This window comes from Mucor velutinosus (genome assembly GCF_035048745.1).
Source record: "Mucor velutinosus strain NIH1002 chromosome Unknown tig00000041, whole genome shotgun sequence".
NCBI classification, from domain to species: domain Eukaryota; kingdom Fungi; phylum Mucoromycota; class Mucoromycetes; order Mucorales; family Mucoraceae; genus Mucor; species Mucor velutinosus.
The window spans coordinates 2,610,856-2,634,432 of record NW_027041905.1 but is presented as its reverse complement, the minus strand read 5'-3'; the positions used below and the strand labels follow the sequence as shown (position 1 = coordinate 2,634,432).

General features: G+C 41.7%; 6 protein-coding genes and 1 non-coding gene across 7 annotated transcripts; 6 read left to right on the top strand and 1 right to left on the bottom strand.

Annotated features, from left to right (window-relative positions):
- Window positions 1-192: 192 nt before the first annotated feature.
- ALG13 (N-acetylglucosaminyldiphosphodolichol N-acetylglucosaminyltransferase catalytic subunit alg13) lies at window positions 193-936 on the bottom strand (the record flags this gene model as incomplete). The annotated part of the gene is made up of 1 exon (XM_064820458.1): window positions 193-936. The coding sequence occupies one exon, from the start codon at window positions 934-936 to the stop codon at window positions 193-195; it is 744 nt and encodes a 247-aa protein (XP_064684378.1).
- A 16-nt stretch (window positions 937-952) lies between these two features.
- ATC70_001053 lies at window positions 953-1,024 on the top strand. Its single transcript has one exon. It is a non-coding gene; the product is annotated as a tRNA-Asp (tRNA).
- Window positions 1,025-3,314: 2,290 nt separating this feature from the next.
- On the top strand, window positions 3,315-9,113 carry NOP7 (mRNA-binding ribosome synthesis protein nop7; the record flags this gene model as incomplete). Its single annotated transcript, XM_064820457.1, has 1 exon — window positions 3,315-9,113. The coding sequence occupies one exon, from the start codon at window positions 3,315-3,317 to the stop codon at window positions 9,111-9,113; it is 5,799 nt and encodes a 1,932-aa protein (XP_064684377.1).
- Window positions 9,114-13,582: 4,469 nt separating this feature from the next.
- Window positions 13,583-14,524, top strand: RPS22_1 (40S ribosomal protein S22; the record flags this gene model as incomplete). Its single annotated transcript, XM_064820456.1, has 1 exon — window positions 13,583-14,524. One exon carries the CDS (start codon window positions 13,583-13,585, stop codon window positions 14,522-14,524), a length of 942 nt encoding a protein of 313 aa, XP_064684376.1.
- A 425-nt stretch (window positions 14,525-14,949) lies between these two features.
- ATC70_001050 (uncharacterized protein) lies at window positions 14,950-16,185 on the top strand (the record flags this gene model as incomplete). Its single annotated transcript, XM_064820455.1, has 2 exons — window positions 14,950-15,418; window positions 15,518-16,185. The coding sequence occupies 2 exons, from the start codon at window positions 14,950-14,952 to the stop codon at window positions 16,183-16,185; spliced, it is 1,137 nt and encodes a 378-aa protein (XP_064684375.1).
- Window positions 16,186-16,932: 747 nt separating this feature from the next.
- Window positions 16,933-19,035, top strand: ATC70_001049 (uncharacterized protein; the record flags this gene model as incomplete). Its single annotated transcript, XM_064820454.1, has 1 exon — window positions 16,933-19,035. One exon carries the CDS (start codon window positions 16,933-16,935, stop codon window positions 19,033-19,035), a length of 2,103 nt encoding a protein of 700 aa, XP_064684374.1.
- A 1,281-nt stretch (window positions 19,036-20,316) lies between these two features.
- Window positions 20,317-23,077, top strand: ATC70_001048 (uncharacterized protein; the record flags this gene model as incomplete). The annotated part of the gene is made up of 7 exons (XM_064820453.1): window positions 20,317-20,391; window positions 20,444-20,630; window positions 20,692-20,978; window positions 21,036-21,090; window positions 21,142-21,455; window positions 21,510-21,966; window positions 22,023-23,077. 7 exons carry the CDS (start codon window positions 20,317-20,319, stop codon window positions 23,075-23,077), a joined length of 2,430 nt encoding a protein of 809 aa, XP_064684373.1.
- Window positions 23,078-23,577: the final 500 nt, after the last annotated feature.

The following is a 23,577-nucleotide window of genomic DNA, read 5'->3' as shown; positions in this document are numbered from 1 at the left end:
GAAAAGATATAATATTGGGGCTGCGTCCCTGTAGGGCAAAGTGCTCATTATAGTGCGGATCAAAATGATGACAGCTGGAAATAAATTCGGAAAGAGAATATAAAAAATAACAAAAAATTTAAAGATTAAATCCTTGGTTCAAAAAAAAGGCAAACGAAAACAGTTGGAAAAGGACAGCAGAGAAACAGCATCTTAGTGAGACAAAAGATGTGGAATAGCGACAGTAATACCAGCACTATCTGAGGAAGAGATAGAAGGCGTACCCGAAACAGAGGTAGCTGAGGAAACCGGGGTCAACCAGTCGAGAAAGGCAGAACCAGACAAGTCCAGAGCTTTACCAGTAAATTCAGCATCAGGATGACAGATCATGTCAATATCCAAAAAGATTTGGAGCATGACAGGCCAGCGAACAGACCAAAAGGAGCGAGACGACACAAGTTTAGAGGCAGAAGGTTGCATACGAGGTAGTCGGTTAAGCCAAAAGTCCAGAGGATTGGGCAAATAACCAGCACCAAGAGGATCATCAGTAAACAAAAGCTTTGAAACAACACCAAGACACTCTAGCAGATGGTTGCGGCTAGCGTGAGGAGCACCACAACGACATGGAACTGGCCTAGCAGGTAGCCATCCCATGCGCCAACGGAGAATACGACTACGGTCAAACACAGACATTGGAAGATACAGGATGGGATCAACCATGAGTGAAGGACGACAAGCAGAGAGGAGAACAGGAGGAGAAACAGGAGGAGCAGGATGTAACCGACATTGGAGGGAATCAAGACGATACACCTTGATCTTGTCAGCAAGACCACGACGATCCAAAGCAAGAGAATTATCAGCACCACCACCAGCAAAAGTAGGATCCCAGATTGGATTTTTGACGGCCAACTTGTTCAAACGATGCTTGAAGGACACAAGTGAGGGAGCCAAAACCATAAGAAGAGTATCACCATCTTCGGTAGTATAGTGGTGAGTATCCCCGCCTGTCACGCGGGAGACCGGGGTTCAATTCCCCGCCGGAGAGCTTTTTGCATCTTGTTTTAAGCGTAGTGTTTGTAGACAAATTAGCTTGCGTTGTACCTTGTTTTTGGTTTTGCTCTACGAGTAAATTAGTGTTACAGGCGAGTCGGTAGTAGTGGATATAGTTTTTGATAAAAGAATATGAAAGAGACAGTAAATTAGGCAAAGCAGATCTAACTATCAAATGAGCACCAGGTTTATAGTTGTCCAACTACTATAATAGGGGGAAAAACTGTCCCATTCGTTCAAATAATCTTGCTTTTTACCCAGTATATTGCCAAAACTTAGAAAACAAATCTACACCATACTGTGTTCAATAGAACAGTTTATAGGAATTACAGGAACATAAAAACCTTATGGTTGGACTATATTTTAATCCCAGTATAACCAGCTAAAGTGAGACGTGGCAAAAATGTTAGGTGGATAAAATTCTAGAGGATATAAAATGGTTGATAACTTTACTTCCCATAAACATACCGGAGAGATCTAAAAAACTACCCGCGGTATGCTCAGAATATTTAATACCCGACGAGCATTTTAAAAGTATAAAAGAAGCTAGTTTTTTCATATTTTTTTTCTTTATTTCTTTGCTTTCATATTTTTTCAAAACTTTCATTATGCCTGCTCGTTTAACACAAGATTTGCGCAATACTCTCCAATCTTTGCTCCAACGTGGTCTTTCGTTCTCAAAGATAAGAAATATGTATCCATGAGTGGGTAACTCTACTTTTACAAGGCTCAGAAAACTATAGTGCCCTGACCCAGCTAGACCTGTTGGCGGAAGACCGAAAAGACTTGGTGCTAAAACTATGTCCCTAATGTTAAGAGAACTTTGATCAGGTGCTTTAGATAGTCCCAGAGTAGCACAAGAAAGTTTAAGATTGATGGGCCATGATATGTCAATTAGTGGCATCCGCAAGTCATTGAGACGAAATGGATTTAAATATCATAGAAAAGTAAAGACCAATTTTGTTAGCAAGACAAACAAGCGGCTTCGATTGGTATGGGCTAAAAAGTATAGGCATCTTACTATTGCTGTTTGACGTCGTTGGGTGTTTTCGAATGAAACAAGAATAAACCTTTGGGGCTCAGATGGTAATTCTTTTTACTGGACGAATGGTAACCGAACCATGCAGCCTCATCAAGTCAAGCCTCAAGTGTAGGGAAATGACGGTGGGGTCATGTTTTGGAGTTGCATAACAGCGGAGGGCCCTGGTTATGGTACTACCATTATTGAAGGCTCAATAAACTCGGGCTTATATGTCGATATTTCGAAGACATCATTAAACGACACTCTTGAGCACTTTGGAAAGACACCATCTGATGTGCGATTTCAACAAGCACTACGGCCCAACTGATGTTCTCACAGAACATGGATGTGCTCTTTTGGGAACATCGATGTTCTCATGAGCACATTGATGTTCTCATTTGAGAAGATGTAGTTTTCCACAAGAATAAATGGTTTTAATAGCTAAACTATAATATTGTAGGCAATAGAAAGACTTTTATTATCTGTAAGATTCATAAAATTACTAAACGTATTATAAATTGCACGAGAAAATGGCAATTTAAAATTACCTAATAACTACTTACTAAAGTAAAAAATATATTTCAATGTCAGGGTTGAAGGGTATTCTGACAGTGATTTAGATCTGCAGGATATCATTGACAGACTAAACACAAACAAGAATAAGAAGCGCAGGTTTAAACCTAGAGCGCCAGCTACCAGGAACATTAAACAGCGATTAACCTGGATAGCGCACAACATTACACAAACTATATTGGATAAAATCAATGTTCAAATCTAATATTAATAAAGCACCTTTTTATCCATTCAACTAAAAGGCTATAACATCTTCCTGCACACTCTCTATATCTACTTCCATTTATATCTCGATCAGATCTCAGATTGCATATACTATCTCTACGTATTAGCATCTGACAATTGGTAGCAACTTCTGTTATTTTTTAAATCCTTTTTTTCTATTTGTCGCCTATAACAGATAGTAAACAAAAGTCGATCATCAAGGCACGCCGGCTAAGTATTCATTAAAGGGAAAGATCGAAACATCTATATTAGATCTTTGCATTTACTGAATCATAATAGTCAACCCTCTTTACTACAGTTGTTCATAGTTCCTCTCTGTGAACACTACCTACCCCATCTCGTTCGCTGTTGATTCCTATTCCACGAACTCGGAGATCCCAAATAATAATCCAACTATCAAAACAAACACACAAATCTCGAGTCAACACTCTCTCTGGTCTCTCTCACCACATTTTATTAAAACAACATGGCTGAAGACAATCAACAACCACAAATACCACCCAACTATGTTCAATTCATGGAACAAAACCAACACATGCTCACCAGCATGATGACTGCCTTCATTCAGGCACAAAATCAAGCACCTGCTGTCAAGTTGCCAACACCACCTACATACAGTGGCACTCGCAATGCAAGTGAAATTGATGCCTGGATTCGTTTGATTGACAAACAAAAGCTGCACAACAGCTGGAATGAAGAACGCACCTACAATTTTGCCTCTTCTTTGCTATCTGGACGTGCTGCCACTATTGTTGCCCATTATGAAGATCCCGACAGTAATCTTACCACACCTACAACGTGGATGGAGCTGAAGGACATTTTGATTAGCAATTTCCGTCCCACCAACGATCAAGATTTGGCCCGTGATGTTTTGGTCACCATTCGCCAAACCAGTTCAATTCGGGATTATGTGGATCGTTTTATGGATGCTGTCATTCCCATCAAGGATATTAGTGAACGTGAGCAATGTGATCGTTTCATGAGAGGTTTAAAGGACAAGGAATTGATTGCCAAAATTCGCGCCATGCCTATTGAATCACGTACGTTGGAGAAGCTGTTCTCTGATGCTCTGGCTCATGAATTCGCCCACCATCCGGAGATCAGTGCTGGTGTTCAGACAAACACTAGATACAATAACAACAACGGTGATGTACAGCCTATGGACCTAGATGCCATCATGCATCGTAACAACGACAACAACAGTAACAGCTACAGCAACAACAACAACAGAAACAGAAATAACAACAGGAGAAACAACAATAATCGCGGCCGTAATAGGTATGATTCCAGCCTCACATGTTTTCACTGCAAGAAAGTTGGACATACCACCAAGAATTGCCTCTCCCGTGCCACTGAAATTATGCATGCATTTGACAAGTTGGATCTGGACACTAGACGCAAGCTTTTCAAGAATGTTGGTGTTTTGAACTGTATTTTGGATGTTGAATACAGAGAAGAGGATAACCATGGTTGTGATTGCAACCAATGTCAAAGTAGTAATAAAGCTAGCGGTTCCTCTTACCTGTTGTCCCTGTGTGATAAAATTGCGGTTGAGAAAAGAAACGCACAGATGGATGAATTGAATCAAGTCATTGCCATGATGGATTCCTCTGTTGCGTCTTCTCCTGCTTTGGTTTCTGTGCCTGTTACTACCCCGGATAATGTCTCTGTACCTGTGCCAGACAACAATCCAGTGGTGAATTTAAACCCTGTCGTTGCGAACTCAAATACTCGTCGTCCTGTGGAATTGTCTCCTATCATTCAAGACTTGGATACGTCAACCACCATTGACCTCACCACTGACTCTGTGTACCTGACAAATTTATTGAATGCAGCAAATACCTCAACTCTACCTTTGTATGGAGCAACCGTCAGACTCAAACATTCTCTGGGTGTAGTCAAAGTCAAGTGCCTAATTGACAATGGTGCTAGTGAAAACTACATCTCAGGTAGAATTGCAAACATGATTGAAGGCCATCGTAGCGTGATCCATGGAAGAGAGGTTGAAACTGCAGGTGGCAATGTATCTCCTATTAATGAAAAGATTGTCTACGATTTGAATTTGCAAGGTCATACAAGCCCAATGTCAGCATTCGTCTTTGATACAAAGTTCGATGTCATTCTTGGTAGATCCTGGCTCAAGGAACACAAACCTGTTGCAGATTGGTTTGATGATACGTGGACCTTGTCTTGTTGTGGTCCTGGTAAAACCACTATCTCACCCACGTCGTCTTCCTGTGTGTCAAGCACACCAACTCAACAACCGCCTGAATTAAATTACTTGGTATCTCATCTTCAAGCAGAGAAAATGTTGAAGGAGGAAGGCACAAATGCATGTTTCTTGTACATGATGGATCAAGGAGAGAAGGATGGCGCAAGTACTGGAATTACTCAAGAGAATGTGGTATGGACAGATCAACTGATGAAGGATTTTCCAACGGTTTTTCAAGACAAATTACCTGGCCTACCACCCAACAGACAAAATTTCTCACATGTGATCAACGTTCCTGAAGGTGTCAATCCCATCAACAGACCTCCTTTTCGTATGAGTCCAGCTGAACTTGATGAATTGCAGCGTCAACTGACCGAATTGCAATCTCTGGGCCTCATTCGACCATCGTCGTCACCATGGGGTGCTCCGGTATTATTCGTCAAGAAGAAAAATGGTGAAATGCGAATGTGCATTGACTACCGCGCTCTGAACAAGGTCACTATTCGCAACTCTACCCCTTTGCCTCGCATAGATGAATGCCTGGATCGTTTGCAAGGCGCTTCGTGGTTCACTTGCCTGGATCTTCGTTCCGGCTACCACCAAATTAGGCTAAAAGACTCTGATATCCCACTTACTGGATTTAATACCCGATATGGTAAATGGGAATGGCTCGTGCTGCCTTTCGGACTTTCAAATGCTCCACCCAGTTACCAAACTTGGATGAACGGAGTTTTAAAAGATTGCATTGACAGATTCGCTTTGGTTTACTTGGACGACTGTTGCATCTTTAGCAAGACATTAGAAGACCATATCAAGCATGTTCGTCAAGTACTCTCCATCTTTGAAAAGGAAGGGCTCATTGTCAACTTGAAGAAATGTGAATTCGGTAAGCGTGAGCTAGAATTTCTGGGTTTCAAGGTCTCCGCGAATGGTATTTTACCATCGTCATCGAAAGTGAAAGCTATCCAAGACTGGCCAAGACCTACTAATGTGCAAGAGGTGCGTCAATTTGTTGGATTAGCACAGCATTATCGCCGTTTCTGCCCGAACTTCTCTTCTGTGGCTGCTCCTCTTACTGAATTGACTCATGGTAATGGTGCTAAGAAACGTGCTATTGTCTGGAATGATCAATGTGAAGTTAGTTTCAAAGCTATCAAACAAATGCTAACATCATCTCCTTTATTGAAACTACCTGATATGAGCAAGCCATACCGCATTGAAACCGATGCAAGTGACTTTGGAGTAGGCGCCGTGCTTTTACAGGAGGATCCTGATTCTTCTACTTGGTTGCCAATTGCGTATGAATCCAAGAAATTATCTCAAGCTGAACAAAAATTGCCTGCCCAGGAACGTGAACTGATTGCTATCATCCATGCTTTGAGAACATGGCGATGTTTTGTGGACGGTTGTCAAGGTGGTTATACTGTGTATAGTGATCACAAGCCTCTGATCTACTTCAAGTCTCAACTGAACCCAACACCTCGTCTTGTTCGTTGGATTGCAGATTATGAGGCATTCTCGCCAAATATCGAGTACAAAGCTGGAAAAGACAACGAAGTGGCGGATGCTCTCTCAAGAAAACCAGATTTACTTGTGGAAAATGGAGAGAATATACCTTCGTTGGCACCTGAATACTTATATGCTGCTTGGGATCAGTTGTCTGATACTATCAAGACTGATTGGCCTATTCTGTATGTCGACAAGAACTACGAAAAAATGAAATCAGATGCATTGCGAAAACGCATGGAAAAAGAGGAGGATCAGTTTGTGGTACGCCAAAGAACAGTGTATCGACTAGTCAAGATGGAGGATGGAAGCATAAAGCAAGTCAAATTTATTCCGTTCTCGGATCGTGCTGATTTGGTTTTCAAGTATCATGAAGCTTTTGGCCATGCTGGTATCAAGACTATGCTAAAAATGTTCACTGAAAGGTACTGGTGGCCAGGTTTGCGAAAGGATATTCAAGACTGGCTGAAAACTTGTACTGCTTGTCAGCTGAATAGTCGCCGTGATCAGGTTCATCAAGATGTCATGCATCCTCTGCAAATACCTCAAGCTTTTGATCGTTGGCATTTGGATTTTGTGGGTGAATTGCCTACAACTGGAAACGGAAACAAATGGTTGTTGACGGCTGTGGATTACCTCACAAACTGGCCTATTGCAAGATCAGTACCAGTAGCATCTATGGAAGCGGTAGCGGATTTTATCTATGAGGAGATTGTCATGCAATTTGGTTGTCCCTCTGAAATTGTGACGGATCGAGGTGCCAATTTTACTAGTGGTCTTGTAACAGCTTACACCAAACGTGTTGGAATAAATCACAAGCTCACCTCGGCATTTCACCCGCGCACCAACTCCAAGGTAGAGCGATACAATGGCGTGATCAAGCAAATGCTTCGTAAGTATGTCAATGGTGCTATTCATCGCTGGGATGACTTTGTGAATGCGGCTTTGTGGACAAGTCGAATTCGAGTGCACTCAACAACAGGCTTTTCCCCTTATTACTTGGTGTATGGACGTGAACCTAGACTGCCTGGAGATGTTTTGAGACCCTATATCACCAAGGAAATGCTGTTGGACAAACGAACGGTAGCTGACCTAACCTCGCGTGAACTAGAACTACTTGGTCAACATCGTGCTGCTGCTGAATTTCGTTTGAAAGCCATGAGCGAAGCGGACAAGAAGCGTTGGGATGCCAAGATTAAACCCACGCACTTCGAAATGGGTGATATGGTTATGCTGACTCATGAAGGCAAATTTGGCCTAGAACCTCGCTACAAAGGACCCTACATTGTGACAAAGGTGTTCCCTGATTTTGGTACTTATCAACTGGAAACTATTGCTGGTGAACCATTGCAATCGTTAGTACATGTGGACAGATTGAAAGCAGCGAAAGGTGACAAACCCAGGGAGCCATGGTATGATCCTACTACTAGTCGTCGTGCTGTTCGTGAAGCCGATTCTCTTCGTATGGCCTCAAATACTAGTTCCACTGACCCCAATGGTACCACTGCTACTTCCTCTTCACCATCACCTTCGATTTTCTCATCAAACCCAAGTCTAAATCAACCTCAAGATGATTTTATCGACATGCCAATTTCTGATCAGAGCACGCCAAACAACAGCTCCACTACACAACCTACTACCACTAATAAACCGCCAACTCACTCTCAATATCATCACATACTTACACAACAAATATCAGATGAGGATAGCTCTCTACATGGGAGTAGTGTGATGGATGAAACAGAGGACAACGAACGTGGATTGGGTCAAATCATGGATGGATACGACTTTTTGTCATCTACTGATAGCGATATTGAAGACACAGATCAACCACCAACACTATCCCCACCACATACCATGTCTCCACCACCATCTCCTTCTACAGAATCGTCTTATTTGTCATCTCAGTCTACAGTATCGAATATAAGTAGTGGTGATGCAGCAATAATCAATGAAACAGTCAGTGTTGATACAGGTCTTGAACTGGATGAGCGTGTATCAGAGCCAGAAAACACAGAAATGGTGCCAGGTCTTCGAAATGAACCTCATGTTGTTTCTCCTGCCAGCCCACCTTCCGTTATTCAAGCTACTCCAGAACCTGATTCCACTACTACTGTGAATTTTTTCCCTCCTGCTGCTACAAACCAAACTCCCATTGCACTTACTTCTCGTCCTGGGCCACCAAAAAGTACTTTTGTCTTCAAAACTCCTGCCATTCCAAAGATCCACACGCAAAATGAGACCACCCAACCTGCAAAAATCGTCGATCTCTCTTCTCATATGCCAAACACTGCCACTGGTTCATCAAGTTCAAGTGATGTTCAGGGTCGAACATTTGTCTCGAAGGGGGGTGATGTCAGGGTTGAAGGGTATTCTGACAGTGATTTAGATCTGCAGGATATCATTGACAGACTAAACACAAACAAGAATAAGAAGCGCAGGTTTAAACCTAGAGCGCCAGCTACCAGGAACATTAAACAGCGATTAACCTGGATAGCGCACAACATTACACAAACTATATTGGATAAAATCAATGTTCAAATCTAATATTAATAAAGCACCTTTTTATCCATTCAACTAAAAGGCTATAACATCTTCCTGCACACTCTCTATATCTACTTCCATTTATATCTCGATCAGATCTCAGATTGCATATACTATCTCTACGTATTAGCATCTGACATCAATAAGTTATTCGAGTAGTTTAGTGGAAAGAACGTCAGATCCACAACGGATAGGTTGTGGGTTCGACCCCGATAGGAGCATTCTTTTTTTTCAAATTTCTGAAAATCGATGTGCCCATATAAGAATATGGATGTGCTCACATGGGAACATTTCGGATGTTCTCATGAGAACATCGGCCGACTTATAATAGATCTTTAGGAACGCCGATGTTCCCATATGAGAGCATTTTTCACCTTTCGGGAAAATCGATGTGCTCATTTGAGAACATCAAATAGATTCTCATATGAGCACATCGATGTTCTCATGAGAACATCAGTTGGGCCGTAGTGAAGACAAAGCAACACCGCATACCTCGGGCATTACTAAGCGATGGTTCACCGACAATGGGTTCAACCTAGACGAAAATGTGAATTGTCCACCCCCAAGTCCCGATCTTAATCCCATTGAACATGTATGGCATCTCCTAAAGCTTCGTCTTAATAAGTGTTCCACTAGACCCTTTACAAAAGAAGAACTAGAGCGGCATAGTTACATAGAACGGTACAAAATAACAGAAGAAGAGTGCCAAAAATATATTGACAGTATGCCTGCCCGAATCAACGCTGTCATCAAGAGCAAAAGTGGTTCAACTCACTATTAATGATTTTATAATAAAATGTACATTTTTCTATATTTATTTTTTAACCAATAAAATCATTGGATTTTAGTTTTTGAAAAAGTTATAATTATGTATAGATAGCACTACTTTCTCTCATTCAAACGATATATATTTCGATTTTGTATACAAAGAAATGACCAAAAACTTGTGCAAAAAGACAAATTTTTAAACGAACGGGACAGTTTTTCCCCCTACAGTATATCCTGGTTCCTGGAGAGTGGTAACCTATGGCCTTTCGTCCCTGGAAGTGGGTTTCAATTCCGACAAATGTTCTTCCGTCAAAGCTATTAGGAAGAACTTTCTATCCTGGGTCATCTTTGTTGTTTATCCTTTACTGGTGGTTTATGAGTTCTTATGCAGCACATTCTCGTTTGTTGTGCCAGAAGGGCTACAACTGTCTATAAAGATTAAGGTATTCTTGATGGGTAGATATGTCTGTGTTGTGCAACAACATGGACAAGCTATGATAAGTGAAGTGCATCTCAGCTATCTAAATACTGAGGTTCACCAGATGTGATAAGCGTTGTACAAGATAAATTGCTACTTTGGCATTCAGAACTTAGTATAAATAGAATGACTCTTGTCTTCATCAATAAATCATTAGTTTTTGTGTCTGATCTTATTCAAATAAGTCTTTTCTTGTTTTTATAATATTGAACATTTTTTATAAGCTACAAATAATAATCCTTTTATTCTTTGTGCTTAACATCGTTAACTGGTTCAAGGCTTATACAATTATCCCGCATTCAAGATCAAGGTCCTGTTGCTGCGGCACTGTCAAATAACTATAAATACCTTTGAAGTCTACACTAGTTTTGATCCCCATTCAATCTTTGAATAACATAATAAATATATTCAGTTCTAATTGTATTTACTCTGTCTATATTTCGTTATTCTAAACAAAAGTAAATATAACAGCTAATGAGCTTTATAAAAGATGTGTATTAAAATATTGGTAAAGTATAAGATAATTTTATTAATTGATAGCGAGATTTATGCTTTTTATACTATTTTGCTATTCCTTATGTCTTTGATAATGTCCTGGTTAACAACGATTAAATTGAAGTTTGATAATATTTCTGTTCTAATGTCCTTCGATGAAAGAGAAATTGCTTACTTAATTTACTAGGGTCAACGTATGTTTTCGTATGATTTGGTTATGTAATTGTGTTTCTTGGGTTTAAGAAGGAAGGTTTAATATAATGTTGTCGTTTTTGGATACGAGATACGGATGGTATTGCAGCGTTAATCTGGGTCTTTAATTCGTGCCCGCTTGATATGCGGCATTTTGGGTTGAGATGGTGTTGTGTCCGGTGTGAAATTTGAACGATAAAATAAGTGATGTGTTTTATTTGTATTATAGGGACAAGCAGATTGTATGATTATATATATGGTGGCAGCAAAAGAAAGTGGATGTTACGACTTGTAACATTAGTATAGGTATCAGCTTCATTGTCAAAGTCGATAAATATAAGCGTTCAACTTTTAGCAGACTAACTCTGTCATTTTTCGTTACTACCTGTCTAATAGCTGGCTTGATTAATAAGCATCATTAACCGTTTACTTGAGACTAATAATCATCAGCATATATATTACATCTGTTATGTTTACTATCCACGCTGCTTCACTTATTTTGAATTATCCCGTGAATCTTTTGGTAGCATTTAACTCTCTCTCTATTACGAACACTGTAAACATAAGAGTCAGGTTATACCGCAGATAATTGTCGCACCAAAACTAGTGGCGTATCCGATTAATAACAAATAACTTCATCAATGATCGTTTATTACACAAGAATCAGCAGAGCAGCCAGATATTTAAAATAACAAAACAATTGGTTATTAGACATGGTATAAATTAAGCGCGCTTTTAAAGGTAACTCTTCTTCTCATAATAACGATAATATGCATAATATTTACGATCATCTGTCTTCTGGTTGTGATGAAGACAACCATTTCTGTGTTAATTTCGGCAACTTATCTAATTAAGTCTCATTATAGTACTCTACATTCTATATTCAGTTATATGGTCTAAACTAAACTCTATACGTCGACATACGGTAACAAGCCAAACTCATCATCGCCTCAAAGTCCCAAATAATAATGACAGTGATAGCATCACTTTTCTAAGCGGGGAATATACATACTTTAAATTGGAAGGCTTAATATAATCGAACAAAGCAAGCTACAACTGTCTAATCTTAAAAGCAAGATTCTCCATCATGTCAAGTATCTATTGATAACTTGAAACCAGCAAGTTAATATGGCCCTTTTGGTACGCTCCGATTTTTAAAATGCTCAGTCAAATTCATACATGTGTCGTGTACATATGTGGAAGCTCAACGGAGATTCAATTTCTATTGTTCTGAATGATGATCCATGAGATTCCGAAATCTATCGACCTTAAAATTACGCGTTTCTTGATAGTAACTACCCCTTCAAACTTATATGAAGCTTGTAGAGAATTGCAAGGAAAATACAATGGTATTTATTTCAAATCTCTGGTGTACATTGTTCACCTGATGTTTAATGAGATACATCTTGCCATTTTTTGACTGTTTTCTTAAAGATTAATTAGTATCTGTCATCAAAACATTTTGTTAAGCATTACTAAACACTATAGACCAAAGAATTTCCTGTTGAATGAGCTATTGCTTGAAGCTCTGGTATGACTCTATCATGAAATATTGACAATATTGTCCTGACCAAAAAAAGGTCACCCAATTTTTTGCTTGCTATCACACGTAGATTTTGAAGAAAAATCCATGATTTTGCATGATACTCTTTTTTGACCATATCTCGACAAATACTCACTGGAATCGCACAAGACAAAGACCATTCGATAGCTCTATGTTATATCCACTACGATATAAAAGTTCTAAGTACCAGTTGTACGTTCTCTTCATAAGTTTGCTCAAAATCTTATATTTTATGAGCTACAAGCAGGGGATTTCAACTTTTTTTTTATTTATCTATAATAGCCATGCCATCGTATAGAGAATTGAAAAAGAAACAGAAGCTATTAGGTTTGAAGCTCTCGTTCACTTAGTAAAATTCAGAGATATGGCCCTTTGAAAATCGGTCATTTGGAACATTTTCCGTCATTACTCATTGGCATCACTTTCCATAACATCACATCAAACATGTCCTAGTCAAAAAATGTACCCTCTACAACTTTCACTACACATACATCTCACATTCATATAGTAATTTAAAAAGTTTTGCTAGCAGCACCTATTCAAAATGAACTATTTTCTAAAATCTCCCTTTTCTCAACAACCACGCTACCTACGCAAATTTCAATTGTACCAACGTATTTTTGGCAAGAGCGAGGCTTCAAGTTAACAAAAAACCCCGATACAGGAGTTTGAAATGTTGGGGTGTTCGTATTATATAATTTACTGTAGTTATCGTCATGTAGTTCTTCCAAACATCAAGGAATATCTTCAAAATCAGAATTCCATGTGTATCATTGTTAAATTCTAGTATGCACCTTTCTTTCGCTTTTCAAATTTTACATAGTTTAATCCTCGCTGTAAGAAAAATCCCTGAAAAAGCGATCGCAAACAACAAATAAACATTATAACGATTGATCGACATGTCAAACATTGTGATCGACCGATCCGCCATTCTCGCTCTCGTGGACTCTGTGAAAGCATTACACTCTCGTCTCGATGTCTTTGAAAAAAGCGCAACAGGCTCAACAGGCCCTGAATGATCAGTTCAGACAGGACGTGAATAACCTTCATTCTGTTATCAGCAACCTCGAGAAGCTCGTCCGCTCTCCTACCACCGCTCCTGCCAACCCTCCCAACATTGTCAACTCGGATGCCTTTACGACACCAGCTCCACAGCCTCAACCCCACCCATCAGGTACCCAGTCACCCCAATGGACACAAGTCCTTCAGCATCCTGCTACTGCCAACCCCAAACGCCGCCGCGAACACGCCATCCGTGTTATTCAACCACCACGCACGCCTATTGACACTCCTGCCTATGATGTTATTCACCTCCACTGTGCTCACCGTATGTCTCACGCCCAATACCGTGCCACTCTCGCTGTCGTTGGCATCGATAGTAAGCGCATCCTCGACGCTACTTTCCCGGCCCGCAATATCGCTACCATCTTGATCCACACTGACTACCGAGACGGCATCCTTCGCCGTTTGACTGAAGGTGGGCTCACTGCGATCCCTGATTTCAACCCTCTCAATGCTCAACACGTTGCCGACCCCAAATTTGATGATATGCCTGCCCCTCAATTAGTTCGTATCGCCGCCGCTCTTCACGCCGACAGATGCGTCCGCACAGTACGCTTCGTCAAGCTTCATACTATTCCTGGTGTTCTCAAGTTCTTCATTGCCCAAAATTGGATTTTCACAACAGCCAAAGCTCAAGCGCTATCCGCTGAACTGCTTCCTCGCCCTGCCAAACGTACTCCCAACATTCACTCTAACCTCGGTCAACTGTTACTTGAGCCCAGCATAGCATCTCAATTACGCAAACCTGTGCTGTACGATCTCTTTGGCAATGTCGTCGAATCTGATTTCATGGAGGTCACCGAAGAATTCCACCCTAGTGCACACTCGACTGACCCCGGAAAATCTCATCAATGAGTGAGCCTTCATTACCTCCTCTAGTCAATCGTTCGGCTCCTCTTCCTAATGTCTTTGTCCCCTCGGTATCTTCTAATTCGAATAATATTCAACACACTCACTTGTCTATTTGTAGTTTTAATTGTCGTAGCTTATCCAAACCATCCAACGTCCCCGCCAGTCAATCCTTTTGTTGCTTTCTGCGCCATTCATACGATCCGCCTCCCAGTATCCTCTGCCTCCAAGAAACCCACGCCCACAACCCCGCCATCCAAAACCGCCTCAACATACAACTGCAAGCTCAATCATCGATTTGGACATCCCACTGCGGGATAGTAAGTCTTCAACCACACATTGCTCTAGATCCTATATTTGTTTCCGAGGACGGTCGAGTTATATATTGCAATGTTTCTCATTCTACTAACAAGTTTCCCCCTTTAAAGATCATGAATATTTACGCACCTGCCACTCATTCCGATCGATATGCCTTCTATGATCAACTACTTCAGCAGCCTCTCTTTCAAGCCCTTCTCAACAACATGCACACCGCTGATGGGATGCATAACAACTACCTGGCCACCGTCCCTGATGCTCCCTCTATTGTGTTAGGTGATTTCAACTACAATTTTCGACAATATCGCCCACCACCTACCGTGGCATCCACTAACATTTATCCACAATGGCTTTCCCACTCGGTGCTTACTCATTATTATCAGGAAAGTACGCATGAATTAAGTCAGAACCCTTTGGTGCCCACATTTCGCCGCAACGCCACACTCTCTACCATCGATTACATGTTTATGGATCCTCAACTTTTAGATTTCAGAACCGATCACTTCGTTCACTTTGTCCATTCTGAATGGACCGATCATGCTCTACTTTCTACACAACTGACATTTGCGAACCCGGATTTTGGTAAAGGTCTGTGGCGAATCAACCCCCAACTAGCTCACAACAAGTTCTTTTAACAACGTCTGTTTGCTAAACTTGACGAGTTCCACGATCAAAAAATAGCCTCCGAATCCGCTGGCATCAGGCCGCATGAAGTTTGGGATCAGCTTGAAGCATTTACCTATCAAGTCGCAAGAACTTGTAGTGGTCGAAAGGCCGAATGGCGTCGTCGTCTGCTCTATCGCCTCCAAAGCAAACGCAACAAGTACCTTCGCCTCTACAAGACGACGCAGATACGCAACGATCGCCCCCCACAAATCGAAGCCATGATCGGCCACCTTCAGCAGGAGCTAACCGATATCCAAGCATTACGGTCCGGCATAAAATGGCGAGAACAAGGTGAGAAATCCGCCGGTTTCCTCAAGCGGTTGGCCACTCAACGCACTCAACAACGGGACATCCCCACCTTGATATATCCCATCTCGACCACCGTCTGCGAGACGACAACTGACAAGCAGGCAGCCGCAGCCGCATATTACGACCGCTTATATACTGCTGATGCGGTGGACATTGACGCGATCCGGTATTTCGCTGACCAAATTCCAGATTCTGAACACCCGGCATTATGTGAGCCTTTTACCTTGGATGATTTAGCCGACGCCGCTACACGGGCCCCTAAACAATCCAGTCATGGCATTGACACTACGGCCCAACTGATGTTCTCACAGAACATGGATGTGCTCTTTTGGGAACATAGATGTTCTCATGAGCACATTGATGTTCTCATTTGAGAAGGTGTAGTTTTCCACATGAATAAAATGGTTTGAATAGCTAAACTATAATATTGTAGGCAACAGAGATACTTTTATTATCTATAAGATTCATAAAATTACTAAACGTATTATAAATTGCACGAGAAAATGGCAATTTAAAATTACTTAATAACTACTTATTAAAGAAAAAGAATATATTTCAATAAGATATTCGAGTAGTTTAGTGGGAAGAACGTCAGATCCACAAACGATAGGTTGTGAGTTCGACCCCGGTAGGAACATTCTTTTTTTCAAATTTCTGAAAATCGATGTGCTTATATAAGAATATGGATGTGCTCACATGAGAACATTTCGGATGTTCTCATAACATCGGCCGACTTATAATAGATCTTTAGGAACGCCGATGTTCCCATATGAGAGCATTTTTCACCTTTCGGGAACATCGATGTGCTCATTTGAGAACATCAAATAGATTCTCATATGAGCACATCGATATTCTCATGAGAACATCAGTTGGGCCGTAGTGATAACTCCATACCCTACGCCATCATTCAACTTCTACTGACTCATACTTCCACAACTGTTGTCGCCCTTCGAGTCTATTCTGACGCTCTGTTACATGGTCTGTTCCCACAATCTTGGCAGGAAACTTGCCTGGTGCTGCTTCCCAAGAAAGGCGACCTGTCGCTGTTACAGAACTGGCGCCCCATCAGTCTCATTTGTTGTGATGCTAAGATCTTCACCAGGCTATTGAACGCTCGTCTCATGGAACACTTTCGCACCCACTTGAGCTCCTCTCAATCTGGCTTCATGCCTCAGCGCTTCATTGGTGAACCAGCTATGATTTTACATTGCGCCCAATTTCTTGCCACGGCCACTCAATCCACGTCCATTGCTTTACTGTTAAATCAGGAGAAGGCATATGATCGGGTCAATCTTGACTACCTTTCCGCTGTACTCACTGCCTTTAACATGCCTCCTCAATTAACATCATCACTGCTTGCGTTGTTGGCTACCACTCAGGTACAGGTTAACATCAATGGAAATCTGTCCGCCCCGTTTACTACCCGCCGCGGCATGCGCCAAGGGGATCCCGTTAGTTCGCTATTGTTCAACATCATTTTCGATCCCTTCTTCCGTGCTATCAACAACCATCCGGATATTCAGGGCTTTGATTTTGACTATATTGCTAACACTAATTCACGTTTCCCCACAACACTTACTCATCACGTTCCTGTAGCCGACCCAGTCAAAGTTCTTGCGTATGCAGATGACACACTCGTCTTCCTCAACGATCTTGGTGAATTTTACCAGCTTCAACAACTAGTCAGTAGGTATGCCGATGCGTCCAATGCCTCCCTTAACTACCACAAAACGCAAGCATTGTCTCTCTCTGGCGCCTCACATGCATCCTGGATCGCCGGCCTTAGAGCGACAGGCATCTCCTCGTGGCATGATAAGACCGCGACTAGTCCCATTACATATCTCGGCTACCCTGTTCGTTCGTCGCCTATACAACGGGTTTCATACGTCAATGACTTACTAACTCGTTTACGCGATCTTTGTCGTCTTCATTCCATTCGTACCCTCACCCTTCGTGGCCGGGTTACGGTGCTGAACTCCCTTTTGTTCTCAAAAGTGTGGCATGTCGCCCGTCTGTTTCCTTTCTCGGCTACCGATATCCGCAAACTACAACATATGGGCGCTTCATTTGTTAATAACCAGGCGAAACTAACCCGTTTTTCTTTCAGCACTCTTTGTCTACCTCGATCTCAAGGTGGTCTAAATCTGTTGGATCCCGCTAAACAGATCAATGCTCTTCAGTGGCGATGGTTACACCCTCTTTTGCATCCGGCAAACCCCACTCCTCCTACCAAGACCTCAATTCCTTACATACGTGTCATACTCAACTTCTTTCTCGCTACTCCCTCTTATCCTACCTACCATTGGTCCCTTCTTTCCCCTGCTTGCCGACCATCCCGTTCAACAGTCATCACTGCCCCACTCTACAACCTCCTTCGAGCCGTCGATGCTATTGCCCGCAAGTTTGGTGTTTGCCATGTTCCCTTTAGTACTTGTCTGCGCCTCCCGCTTGCAACTCTAATCGAACATAGTCTGCCATCATCTCATAGCCTCTCGGCTACATTCTGCTCCCCACAGGAAGTGACTGTACGCTGTCCTGGCGTTCTTACCCTCACAGGTAACGATGTTTTAACCTTTGACCCAGCAACTCAAGCCCTCCAAGTTCGAACCTCAACACGCGGCCTCCCTCACCCTACAACCAGCCGTCGAGCCCTTCAACTCCTACAATCTGAACAACTACTCTTCGCCAACTTCGTTCATTTCAACCGGCTTCATCTCGTCCCTCGTCCAGTCATCCACCACATCGACCTCTCTACCATCACCAGCTATACCGAAAGTATCACCCATATCTCTACTCTTCTCATTTCCTTAATGTCATCCTCATTTTCCTTTGAGTCCCATTCCTTCCTTATGTCTCTCCCTACTAACCAAGGGTATAAATCCCTTCCTCTACATACTAACATATCCTCTTTCTTGTTTCCCTTAGGTGTTGCCAAATGGAAGCAATTTTGGGCCCTCCAAATACCTTTGAACGCTCGCAATACTTGGTTTCGGATACTTCATGAAAAAGTTACTACTAGACATTTACTCCACCAACGTATGCGCGACCAATTTCCGCCGTACTGCCTTCATTGTCAGTCTTCGTCCTCCACCACACCACCTGTCATCGAAGACACAGAGCACTTCCTATTCTCCTGTCACCTCAAATTGGAAGTTTGGCGCCATTCTCTCTCTCTCTCTACATCTCCCCTCGCTTCGCCCACTTCGCCTACGAGGAATATTTAGCCATCCTTCACCTGCGCCTCACTCTTGACCGATCTTCTCATGAACTTTTCCCTGATCTATCCGTTTTCCAAGTCTTTGCTTGCATTCAACAGGCCATATGGTCTGCTCATTACTGCCAAGTTTTCCAACACTCTCCTTTCATTCCGTCAATAATCATCCACTCCATTCATCGTGCACTGCACCATCTCGACTCACAACTTTCCTTTGATACTATCATTTAAGCTTCCCTTTATATCCCACAGTCTTTTCCTCCTCTCCCTTATATCTAGTGACGATTTAAGGGTTTTAAATAAAAACAGAAGAGACAAACTCTTCCTTATAAAAAAAAAAAAAATCCCAGTATGCAATGTTTATTATCAAGATTTCTTCTACACGTAATTGTAGGAAGCGCTGTCTGTGAAAGGGTTTATTTAGATGTTGTCTACGGTATGGATACCAGCTTTTTTTGCACAACATGTTGTTTGATAATCCGTTTGGAATCATGAGTCGCTATTACGAAAGATGTGAAAGAAATGCACTCAGATTAATTAGAGAAGCATTCAAAACAGTGTTACCTTCTTAACCTGAACTATTGTGAACTTTAATAACAAGTAAGCTATGCCAATTTTCATCCTACTGCTACTACATAGTATATTAACTTTTTCAAATTTTGGAAAGTTTTGCAATCATACTGCAGTAGCGTTTATTAAATCAGTTTCTTCTCAACTATTTAGGTAGCTAATATGAGTCGTATGGAAGGCTTTATCGAGCTCTACTTGTTGTCTTCATTACATTCAATAAGATGTAGCTTCACGGTGAGCATGCCAATGCTAGTTGCATTTCTGATCGTTGGTACAAAAGCTGCTTCATTTCTTCATCAAATGGGGCGAGCCTATGCTTTTTATCGAGGGATACTTGCAACAAGGTGTGTAAAAGTCGTTGGAGCAGCCATCTGTAGAGCTCTATGATATTTATCTCAACCATCAAATTGACCTATCAGGCTTTAAAAATTCAACTGCTGCAGAGTAGACGCTGATTCATCCTGCAATCTGAAATATGCACAAACAATCCCCTTTTAAAGCAAAGACCAAACGCAATTTTGCTTTGTATACATTTCAATCGTATAACTGCGAGGATTCATACTCAAGATGATGTTGATCACATTAGTGTCGTATAGTACATTGCATAACTGTGTGACTTTGGCAGTGGATGACATTATGCAGTATAACAAACTAAAATAAAAAGATCTTCACATTTACACACCCTCTTTTTTCCTTCTTTTCATTTTATTTTCTTTGTTAAATGCAAGAAGCAGGAAGCGACGATACCAAAGACACCCCCTTCTTCGAGTACCATCACTTGAAAGCTATTCAAGATGTAAGTATTTGCTATCCTAGGATAGCGATTGGAGACTAATGTGAAATTCAAGCATGACAGTAAATATCTTGGACAAGCAAACGTAGCCAAATCCCCACCACAAAATCGAGGCACTAAAGGAGATACCCCTTTTATTGACGAGGAAGAGCAGGATTGGATGGCACACAATCGTCTACCAGCCATCCCCTTGTCTGCTGCTGTCGATGATACACCTGCTGATATGAAAACAGCCTACAAAGGTAAGCTTCCATCGAGAGGAGCCAAGTCGTGATTATATAACATATGCTCTGCATTGGGCAGATGAGGCAATTACAGCAGAACTGATAGAGCTCTACAACACATTTCAAAAGTGTCTGGATCTACGTGAAAAGTACATGATGAAGTCCAAGCAGCGATTTGAGGACAATCCCAAAAACAGAGCTGACTGGGAAGTGTATCCTCCACCTCCCCCACCATCTTGGCCTTTACCACCACCAGATGAATTGGCACGACGAAAGAAGAAGGAAAAGGAACGCGAAGCTGATCCCATTGCTGCTGTAGGCATGGATTTCCATAGAGAGCATATAAGGATTCCTGGCGAGCATCCTGTAAGTTGGAGAGGAGATGGTATTATTTGACGTAATGATTAGCTAACATGTCAATAGTACACGTTTGGTGTAGGCACGGATGGCTTCTATCATGTATTCAAATCCGAGGAAGGTTAGTAACCATACGATTCAATGAAGTCATGGCACTTATAGCGAGTAATAGACAAAGCAAACAGAGAGGCTGCTTATGATGTTCCCCAATGCAAAGAGTTTTATGATGATTTGGATTACATTTTGACAGCCATTAGCGATGGTCCAGCCAAGAGTTTCGCCTTTAGAAGATTACGTTACTTGGATTCCAAATGGCAAATGTACACTCTATTGAACGAATTCCAAGAAATAGCAGATTCCAAGCGCGTGCCCCACAGAGATTTTTACAACGTGCGTAAGGTGGATACTCACGTTCATCACTCGAGCTGTATGAATCAGAAACATTTACTACGTTTTATCAAAGCCAAAATGAAGAAATTCGCTGATGTAAGCGAGCAGTTGGTCTGTACAAAAGCCATTTATACTCATGGTGTTGTATAGGATGTTGTCATTTTTCGTGATAATGAACACTTGACTTTGGCTGGTGTATTTGAAAGTCTGAATTTGACCGCTTACGATCTGAGTATCGACACTCTGGATATGCACGCACACAAGGACTCTTTTCATCGTTTTGACAAGTTCAACTTAAAATACAACCCTATTGGTGAAAGTAGATTGAGAGAGATCTTCATGAAGACGGATAATTACATCCATGGTCGCTACTTGGCTGAAATCACAAAAGAGGTGGTATCTGATTTGGAGTCCTCCAAGTATCAAATGTGTGAATACCGTGTTTCTGTTTACGGTAGATCGATTGATGAATGGGACAAGTTGGCAAAATGGGTCGTCAATAACAAATTGTTCTCGCCTAATGTGCGTTGGCTGGTTCAGGTACCTCGTCTATACAACATTTACAAGTCGACAGGACATGTTGATAACTTTGGTGATATCATCAAAAGTAAGGCGCTCAAGCTATGCATTTCAGTTTGATGTCTAAATATGCTTCATGTGTAGATCTCTTTGAGCCTTTGTTTGAAGTGACAAAGAATCCTCAATCTCACCCCGAGCTCTACATCTTTTTGCTGAGAGTGGTTGGTTTTGATTCCGTGGACGATGAATCCAAGGTGGAGAGAAGTGCGTATCGCGAATTCCCACTACCCAAGGAATGGAATAATCCCTCAAACCCACCATATAGCTACTACCTGTACTACATCTACTCGAATTTGGCCTCTTTGAATAACTGGAGAGAAGAGCGAGGCTTCAACACCTTTGTACTTCGTCCTCATTGTGGTGAAGCAGGCGACACAGACCATCTTGCAGCAGCATTTTTGACATCTGAAGGTATCAGTCATGGCATCTTGCTCAGAAAGGTGCCTGCCTTGCAATATCTCTTTTATCTTGCACAAATCGGTATTGCCATGTCGCCCCTCTCCAACAATGCACTATTCTTGACATATGAACGCAACCCATTGCCCCAATTCTTCCAGCGTGGTCTGAATATCAGTATCTCAACCGATGATCCTCTGCAGTTCCATTTCACTCGTGAGCCATTGATCGAAGAATACAGTGTAGCAGCACAGATCTGGAAGTTTTCTGCCACTGACATGTGTGAACTGGCTCGAAATTCCGTATTGCAGTGTGGTTGGGAGGATAAAATCAAGCGTCATTGGATTGGCGCTCATTATACTCGACCTGGTGTGGACGGCAATGATATGAGCAAGACAAATGTGCCCAACATTCGGGTAGATTATCGCTACGAGACACTGTTGGAGGAATTGAATGCTCTGCGTAGATATGCGCCCAAGGATCAAGGTGGAGATGGTGTTGCTCTGGAGAACATGACTCAGCGTGATATGGTTGGTGTAGCAGGTTTGACAGAGAGTCCTCGTTTGCAGCAAAATATGATGCATGCTGTTCAGCATGAGCCTACAGTAGATAATAAACAAAAGACTCAGGAACAACATCACTATTGGCACGATGACCGCAGAGACAGCTTCCCTGGTGTCGCAGTCGTTGCAGAGAGGGCTCGCCAAAGACGATTGAGCCAGATCTCTGGGAGCTCCAAGTAATCCATCCACAATGTATAGAATCCCCTATTAAATTATCTATTCAATCTGATTATCACAATAAATATGAAAAATCAAGATATTCTGTCTTAGAGACTCACTTTTTCATGTCGAAAGTAAAGGTCTAGCTACACAGATTTTGTGAGCGAGTGATGTCAAGTGAAAACTCAACATCCAATCTCCTGTATCAGAGGCAGATTGATAGGAGCTCCGTCAAAAGAGAACACTACTCAGCTGGATGTCAGGTTCGCCATTTGACAAAGCGATGCCCACTGAATGAGGGGTTAACAACGACGACGTCAGCTTTTCCTAAGCTGAACAATAGTGCCCTTGTTACCCTCATGTCCCACATCCACATTGATTAAACAAAAAAGGCGGGGAGTTTTTTTTTTGTTACTTGATTATACATTTGAATAGTTGTCTGTTTACTCTTTTTTATTCAAACTAGAAAGCAACTTCCATTAAATAACGAAACCCCCCCTCTCCTCATCTTTATATATACA